The sequence below is a fragment of the Papilio xuthus genome, unplaced genomic scaffold (assembly GCF_000836235.2).
Source record: "Papilio xuthus unplaced genomic scaffold, Pxut_1.1 DF825946.1, whole genome shotgun sequence".
In the NCBI taxonomy this organism is placed as follows: Eukaryota; Metazoa; Arthropoda; class Insecta; order Lepidoptera; family Papilionidae; genus Papilio; species Papilio xuthus.
This window is the reverse complement of record NW_013532703.1, coordinates 1532294-1541275: the sequence shown is the minus strand read 5'-3', so window position 1 is coordinate 1541275 and position 8982 is coordinate 1532294. Positions and strand designations below refer to the sequence as shown.

Genomic DNA, 8982 nt, shown 5'->3' with positions numbered 1-8982 from the left:
ATAACTTTCTATTTGTTTTTTTCTAATGATCATGATTCATTCAACAACTGAGCGAATCGTTAATTTTGTTCTAACTTTAACAACCGTATTACGCTTCCATTCCTACCGACTTATATTGCCGGCATTACTGAAAAGCAGTAACGCTATGGTGACAGATGACAATTCTGTAGGTAAGAAATGTCGGAGTTTTTAAGAAATATTTTAATGGAATTGAAAATCTAAAATAATAGCAATGCCGCCTGATTCTTACCTTGTGGAGGTCCTTCATTACTTAAATCCACATTTAATATGGATCGAAGTGATAGATCCGTCTGTTGCGCAAGGGGACAAATTTATTTTTGAGCAAATCGGTATTTATGGAGTCCTGCCTGTGGATCTTACATTAGATGTGGAAGAAGAAGACCTAAAGACACAAGTGTCGGATGTATGGTTACCAGCGGCGTTAGTCACAATTAAAAAGGCACTTGCTGACGCAATAGAAGTGAGGTTTTGTCCCACATACATTGACCGAAGGTTAGTATATGGTACTAGTATAATCTCTAAATTAACACTCTAAAAACGACCTTAGTAATTAGTAATTTCAAAATGTATTATTTTTGCAATATCTAGTTTATTTAGCCATCTACTCAGTTTTGTTTCAAGCCAAAGAAAACATAACTGAAGAAGAAAAAACCCTACTTATTACTCATTGAACTTGAATTAAATAAGCTTACTATGAACACAATGCTTATGTTTATTTAATATTGCAATTTATTGAGAAAAAATTCTGACAATGCTATTTTGTTTGTAAGAAATATGAAAATATAGTGCAATTACAAAAAATCCATTGATTTGAAATAACACCTTTTGGTCCAACTTACAATTATATTAAATCAAACAAAATAATGTTTTAAAGTAATATATTTATAGGCATTTCTAAATATTAGTGTATATCTTAGTTTTTATCTTTTCTTTCAGATCTTCAATATTTGATGACAATATTCATAAATATGGTGAATTATTAATAAAAAGACATGATAAAAAATGGAAGCGATTATCAAAGACTTTATTAAAAGCAAGCATTGCAGTCTACGACATGTGCCTTTTTCACCAACAATTAGGTTTGGGCAAATTAAACACAAGGCTGAAAAGCTCAGAGTCCCAGGCTGTGATACATGCCATAGAAAATTATTATTTAAAAAAAAATATACCCAAGAAAAATTGGAAGAAATCAGTAGAAGAAAAAACGGTAGTGAGCCATGCAGCACTAGAATTAGAATCTGAATTAACTGCTATGAATTTACAAAAGCACAATGATGTAATGCAACAAATGCTGCAAAATAAAATTAATGATTTGGAACTTTGTAAAGGTATAGATGAAGAGCCATTGGGTAAGGGTTTCAAAGGTAAACAACACAATGTTGCCAGAGAAAAAAATACTAGTGAGACATTACCTACAAATCATGAAAATAATGTCAAAGCGACATCATTGAAGAAAAAGTTAGAATTAATGGCAAAGAAAAGTAATAGCCACAAAATTGGCCATGAACTTAAAAATGATCCAAAACAAATATTGGCAAATACAAAAAAGTTTTTAGAACTTAATGCTAATAAAAATCTTGAAAGAGAAGAAAATGAAGAAATGTTAAGTAAAAATGATAAAGAAAAGACAACGGTAACGAAAAGTTATTACGATGGTCAGACATTTATTAAAGAAAATAAAAATATTCCAGGTAAGTTTTTAAACTAATAATAGTATTAATAAATTTTAATTATTACTTTAATAACTATTTGTGATTTTATTTTATAGGAACAAAACAACTGAAAACACCTCAAAAAAAATGTCCTGTGAATGAAAAAAGAGTATGTTATGGACCACCTGGTATTTTACCAACAAAGTTATCAGTAAAAGTATTGGTTGAAAATGTTGAAGATCCACCAATTGCCCGTGTTGATAATCAAGTAAAAACTGTAGATAAAGAAGATATTTTTGCTAACATAGATTCAGGTTTAAATGTAGAAATAACTAATAAAAATTGCCTGATGAGTATTAAGCAAAATTTTGAAATAAATCCTAAGTATAATGATGCTTCAAGATTGAATCAGAGAGAGAGTACTTCAAGTAAAGGAAATGACAGCCATAATTTAAAAGACAAGTCAGATTCAGAAACAATCAAATCGTCAAATAAAGTTTTACAGAAAAAGTTAATGTTATACGAAAGGAAAAAAACAAATTTTCTAGACAGCTCTTTTACTTCATGTTCGGAAACATCTAATAAAGATTCATCGTCTTTGGAAGATTTTAAGGTCAGGAAAAAAGAAGAAAAAAATGAAATTCAAGATTCAGACGATGAAGTTATTAAGAAAATCAACGAAGAATACTCACCTCCGAATGTATATAAAGATTTTGAATGCCAAAACATAAACACAGATATACGTATGAAAAACTCCGTGAACCCTTTCAAAAATATTGATCCAAACATATCTATATTTGTAGAAAAACTGGTAACACCAATATTAATGGTACATACAAAAATGAACAAACGTATAGAACCTGTTTTCAATCTTAGGGATGTAAACTTCAATGGCAATATACAAATGGTTTTAAAAAATATGTCCATTGAAAACCCTATGATGTTGCAAACAATATCTTGGTTCTGTATATTACGGGGATACAGTACATTTATGATAAGTCCTGTAGGTAGTGGTAAAACAATGGGTTATTTACCAGCTATCTGTCGTTTGATATCTGATGTTGATATAGATAATTCAGAAAGTGTTGGTCCAAAATGTATCATAATATGTGCAACTGCTAAATCTATCGGTGAAGTTGAAAAGATATCAAAAATGTTTTTAAATGTGAACAATAAGGTGATCACATGTTTTGCCGGTGTTGATGATACATTGTTAACAACTTCATTGTTAAATGGCTGTGATTTATTAATTACTACCCCGTCTTACTTAGTACGATTACTACAGGTCACTGACTTCGGTGTTGATTTACGTCGTCTTGCAACAATTGTGATTGACGATTGTGAGAGATTAAGTGATGTTTACAGCAATGAATTGAAATATATAATGCTGAGAATTAAACAAACACTTAAAAATCGGGCTAATAAAGAGTTGAAAGTACAATATGTGGTAGCATCAAGAATTTGGTGTGATTTTATGGAACCAATAGTAAAGAAAGCCCCAAATTCTGTTGTATGTATTGGTGCGTTCCAGGAATGCGTGCTTTACTCAAAAGCGGCAATGTCTGTTAATTTTGTTTATGATAACTCTAAGATGCAAGCTGTTCATGATTTTCTTAACCAAATCGACGTTACTAAAAGAACTGTAATAATTTGTGTTACGGATGATGAAATATTTTTATTAAAAAAGGCTCTGGAGGAATATAGAAATTCAGTTTTCACCTGTGATAGTAGCATGACTATTCAAGATCTGTATAATTTGAGAATCACTTGGGATGAATACGAGGAACCATTGTTGGGCCCAATTCTATTATGTTGCAATGACACTTTGGCTCATATGAATATTACTGACGCCCACCATTTGCTTATTTATTCTCTTCCACCATTGTTCTCTACATTCTGTAGATGGTTTTCAGTTTTAAATGACAAATACCCTTCTATATTTAAATCTGACAATGAAATTGTGAAAATTAAAATATTAGTTGAAGAAAAAAATTTGGAACAGTTGCCAAAAATGCTTAATTTCATTAGACGATGCACTGATAATGCATTTCCACAACATTTAAATAACATCTGTAAAAACATTATGGCTGAAAAAGAAAAAGCCAAAGCCTTAAAATTTGTACCACTCTGTAACAATTTACTTGGTCTGGGTTATTGTCCAGACTATTGGAATTGTCACTTTAGACACAATTTTGTGGTAGATGTTGATATAATAAAAGAATGGATGCCATTAACTGGCCAAATTACGTTTAAAATCCTTCATTATCACTCCGCGGTATGTTTTTCAGCCAGATTACTTTCTAATACAGTGAACGACTCAACCGAGAAGTATCCACAAACATACAGTACGCTTTCATTAAAAATGGGAATGTATTATAGCAAGGAATCTAACAAGAAACCACTCGGTACACCAAAGATTGGTGACATTTGTGCGGTTTCTTTGAAACAAAACTTTTTTGCGAGATGCCAAGTCATAAAGATTTTAAACAAATATAAAAATGGTAATCCTAATTCTGTACTAATCAAACTCTTAGATGAAGAGAAGATTGAAACCACAAGGGATATTTATTTGTATTATATACCGGATAATCTGAAAATGATAGAAACGCATGTTGTTCAAGTGAGACTGGCTAATATACAGCCTAAAGATAAAGATGTCACGTATTCCGATCTTGCCAGAGACCAACTTAAAAGGATAACTGATGAAGATGAAGAGCTTTACATGAGAGCAGAAGTAGCCATGTCTATTGGAAATTGTGTTTTTGTAGATACATTAGAAGCTTGCCAGGACTTGGCATCTATAAACCAAACGGTCGTAAAACATGATTTTAAATCTGAACTTCTAGAGAAGCATGCCATACCAAATATGGAGCATTTAGATAAAATTAAAAAGCTTTATGACGACAAATTTGAAATTACAGTAAAAACGGATACTCGTAAACCTTTAGAGCCGACAAAACCTACAACGATTGGATCATGGGCATATTTAGATAAAGACGAAGTGTCATTGGTGTTATTCGGATGTGCTTTAAGTCCAAGTAATTTCTTTGTGCGTCTTCAAAAGTTTGAGTCGTGTTTAAATATGTTAGTAAAGGATATACAGAAGTTTGTTGCTGAGAATCCTAAACCATTGAGTAATATCAAAGTGGGTGATATTGTGTTAGCTATGTTCCCAGACGACGAAACATTTGAAAGAGCTCGAATCGATAGCATCATTGACAAACATAAAGTACAATGTTTCTTCGTAGACCAAGGTGATTGGAGAGAGGTGTCCAATAAGAAAATAATAGCTATTAAAGAAGAATTTGTATCAAAGTTACCGTTTCAAGCAATCGAATGTAGTCTCATAGGTGTTTTACCTGCTGGAGATGAATGGACAGATTTTGCAACAAATTGGTTCTCGAACATATGCTTTGATATTGACAATAATCATATGAAATCTTTATATGTAAAATGTTTTACAAAATATAAAGCTGAATTTACTGGTGGTAACAAATATGGTGTTATAATGATTGATAGCAACAATGATGATGATATTGTTTTAAATCAAGTTTTGATTGACGTTAGTTTGGCAAAAGAGAATGAGAGTGAATTAAAATATTTGGATGAATGTGATCCGATCAAGATGAGATTAAATTCTTCAAACAATGAACAGCTCACTGATTCAGAAGTAGAAAATGAGGATAGTTTTGCAATGTGTAAGACTAACAGTGTAGAAGTAAACAATACGTCAACGTTAGACTCTATTTTCAAGCAACCAATAAGATCTGTGCCTTTGGTAGGATCCGATGATTCAGATGATTCAGAATGGAATATCAATATGGCTGAAGATTTTCTGAAAATGTTCAAACCTTTTACTAAAAATAATGACTGTAAAACAAATGATGATAAAAATTTACCTGTAATTATGAATGGGACAGCAAAGGACGTAAACACGTCCGATGAAAAGCCTAAAAACATTTTACCAAAAGAATCCCAATTACAAAATAATACCAAAGAATTAGATTCCGATGATTTAACGTCACCAGAATCATCTGATATTATAAATACACCAGAGAAAAGTGTCATAAAATCTCTTTTAGTTACAGATAATATACGAAAACCAAAGGTAATTTGGCGTCAAAATAAAAAGTTTGTATTCGTTAAAGTCAATCTTATAGGTTTACAGATGTATGACGTTAAAATTGAGGGTAGAGCTATAAGTTTTGCAGCAAATTTGAATGACGTAGATTACGCATTCGATATCGAACTGTACGGGGTAGTAGACGTTATGAAGTCTTATCATTGGAACAAAGGACAATATGTACTTATGAAATTACATAAGATATTAAATAAAAACTGGTTGACATTAACAAAAGATGGAGAAATAAGGAAATGGATTGTGTATGATGTTGAATCTATTGACGCATCGTCTGATGAAGACATTATAGAAGAACATAATAAGAAAGCTATGTTGAATGCAATACAAAATATTTATAATAAACAGGACACAGATAGTGAAGACGATGAATTCAGGGATGATCTGAACTATGGAAATATAAGAAACAATTAAGATGCTTCGATTTTTTAATAAACATAAGTTTACGTGACTTATAATTCGTAATACAAGTAAAAAAAAAATACAGACGAATTGATAACCTCCTTTTTGGCTTCCGACGAAAAAATAACCAATAGAATTGCATGTTTTTAACTACAATTTAGTGAATTTGGGATTAACTACGATAAGTCTCGGTTAGTTGTTTCAGAATATTTACAATCTAAACTTACTCCGCTGGCGCATCGACCCAAAGTGGGTCTTGGCCTCCGACACAAGAGATTGCCAATGTCGCTTGCCTTGCGCCTTCTCCTGCCAGTCCATCGCTTGTAGCTTACGCAGATCCAGCACTACGGCGTTTCGCCAGGGGCGTACAACCTAAACAGACATAGAAAATTTGATAAACATGACAAGACAACTTCAGTTGGATCTCGGTGACGCTTTTTTTAATAAGGTCACATAACTGTTGGTCTAATTTTTTAGAGTATAGATCTCAAAGTTTCATGAAAAACACAATTTTCTTGCAATGTATTTTTGTGACCTATGTTTATACTCAAACAGTTGGTTTTCATTGCCGAAATAAGTGTACGAAAACCTTAAATGTCCTTTCGATCTCTTTGAAGAGATATGTTTTGATACATGTATTTCGGCAGTGTAAACTTACGGTTATTGAAAATAAGATACTGTTTGTAGGTTTATTAGGTTAAAACTAACAATCGTATGATCTGTTTATAAGTATTTTAGTTTCCAATATTTCAATATAATGTTCCTTGTATATTCTAAGTTACTATTAAAGTCTATACAAAAGTCCGCCTGCACTATAAGTATAGGATGAATAAGATTTTATTTTGTTTCTAATAAATTTATTAAAAAAAATAACTAAGACTAACAGTAGTGGACTTATAAAAGTTGACGATCCAAAGCCTATTTTCATCAACAAACTACACTTTCTAAGCTCTCTCTCTCTCTGCCTAGCTTGCATCCCATAAAGTGGTGGGGTCAGCTTAAATTGGTAAATTCCAGAATATTTCCTCACAATTGTTTTACAAAATAAATAAATTAAGTAACGTAATTAAGCATCTATGTAAGGAATTTGACGATTTTCTACGTAATTTAGACGTAAAATTGTAACAAACAAGAAAGCGTCACTAATAAAGCATTCTTTGGAGTCTAAAATTGATGTAAATAATAAAGGTAATTTACTATATTCGAAATTGTCATTAGTTTAAGACCAATCATGAAGTAATGATTCAATGAATGACTGTTTGATTCATTATTTCTACAGTTCAAGGTCAAAGGCCCTATCCTATAGGAATTACTTTTGAACTTTGTGCATTTTTTATTAAAAAATTTGCTTATATTTAACGAAGCGCTAGAATTACATTTATTATATTATTGCATTTAAAATATGTATATATCTTAATACGTGATGAAACCTGCACATGTGGGAAGAATTCAAAGATATGTGTGAAGTTAACACACACTGGGCCTGCGTGGTTGACTATGGCCTTGTCACCCCTAACTTAGGGGAGGCTCAGAGTCCCTCAGTGGAGACGTAAACTTGTATAATAGACTGTAAGTTGTGCCAAATGGGAATCCGTAATCTCTGCCTACCATTTAGGGTTACTGGCGTGATGTTTGGATGGTCGCTTGGTTCTGAGCATCTGAAAAGGGTCTAAGGAAAGAATACGCTCTTTTCTTGGAGGACCTTGCATTTATCAGTTTGACATTTTTTTTAATTATTTTTTATTTACCATTCACGTGTTAAACAAAAACAACGTCAACTCATCGAAATTGTGATATTTGGTTTAAAACATGTTTAGTAACATTTTATTTTATTTCTTAATGTAGGTTGCTAATAAAATATTATTCTCAATTTTTTCAAAGAGGATAAGAGAGATGATTAATGATTTTCAGTTTTTTTTTAAATAAAATAATAGCAGATGTTTGTTAATTTACTCAAATTTCTTGTATCATTCCAACTAAGCTTTATACTTGTGCTAGGTTCACGACAATAGTCGAATAGATTCGACTCCCGATCTCGTGATCGGAAATCCGTGCCCTTAACCATTAGGCTATTGATGCTTCATTAGTTTTGTTAGTGAAAACCCACGTTAATTGTTTTAAGCTATAATATTTGATTAAAATAGCATTCCTGTTTAGACCTAAGTATTTTTTTTGCATAAATTCATTGAATGTTGTCATTGAATATGCATATATGTAATACCTAAAATAAATTTCATCTTAATATTTAGCCTTGTTTTTTTTATACCTTTTAATAGAAAATGAAATAAAAGACAAGAGTTATTCAACAATAATTTATTTTGATTAACATAATTACAATAAATATGATGTTTTTTTTCTAAATTACAATTTATCACGATTCACATATATGCTGAAAAAAATGAAATAAAATAAAGCATTTAGTCTAAAAATATTATAATATTAGATTTTTTTTATAAGAGTAGGGGGCAAATAAGCGGCGGGAACACATAGGTGATCGACACCCATGGACATCAACACCAGAGGAACTGCAGATGCGTTGCAGGCCTTTAAGGAAATGGTATGCTCGCTTCATGAAGGCCCCTAAGTCGTATCGTTAGTTTTGACAAAGCAATTATAATAATTATATTATGGAAAGTACAAAGTTGAATTAAACTTATAAAAGATAAAAATTCCCAATTCATTTTCAATGAATCTTATATAAATTAAATCAACATTTAAAAATAATCTAACATATTCATATAATCTTTTTTAAACAGATAAAATTAAATA

At 31.3% G+C, this 8982-nt stretch overlaps 1 protein-coding gene across 1 annotated transcript; it reads left to right on the top strand.

Annotated features, from left to right (window-relative positions):
* Positions 1–35: 35 nt before the first annotated feature.
* On the top strand, positions 36–7499 carry TDRD12 (RNA helicase-like protein). Its single transcript, XM_013321116.1, has 3 exons — positions 36–513; positions 958–1712; positions 1790–7499. The coding sequence occupies exons 1-3, from the start codon at positions 233–235 to the stop codon at positions 6223–6225; spliced, it is 5472 nt and encodes a 1823-aa protein (XP_013176570.1). The 5' UTR covers positions 36–232; the 3' UTR covers positions 6226–7499.
* Positions 7500–8982: the final 1483 nt, after the last annotated feature.

Coding starts and splice junctions, on each gene's coding strand:
- TDRD12 (XM_013321116.1), top strand. CDS start 233: ATGCCGCCTGATTCTTACCTTGTGGAGGTCCTTCATTACTTAAATCCA. Junction 514..957: donor CCCACATACATTGACCGAAG/GTTAGTATATGG, acceptor CTTTTCTTTCAG/ATCTTCAATATTTGATGACA. Junction 1,713..1,789: donor AGAAAATAAAAATATTCCAG/GTAAGTTTTTAA, acceptor TTTATTTTATAG/GAACAAAACAACTGAAAACA.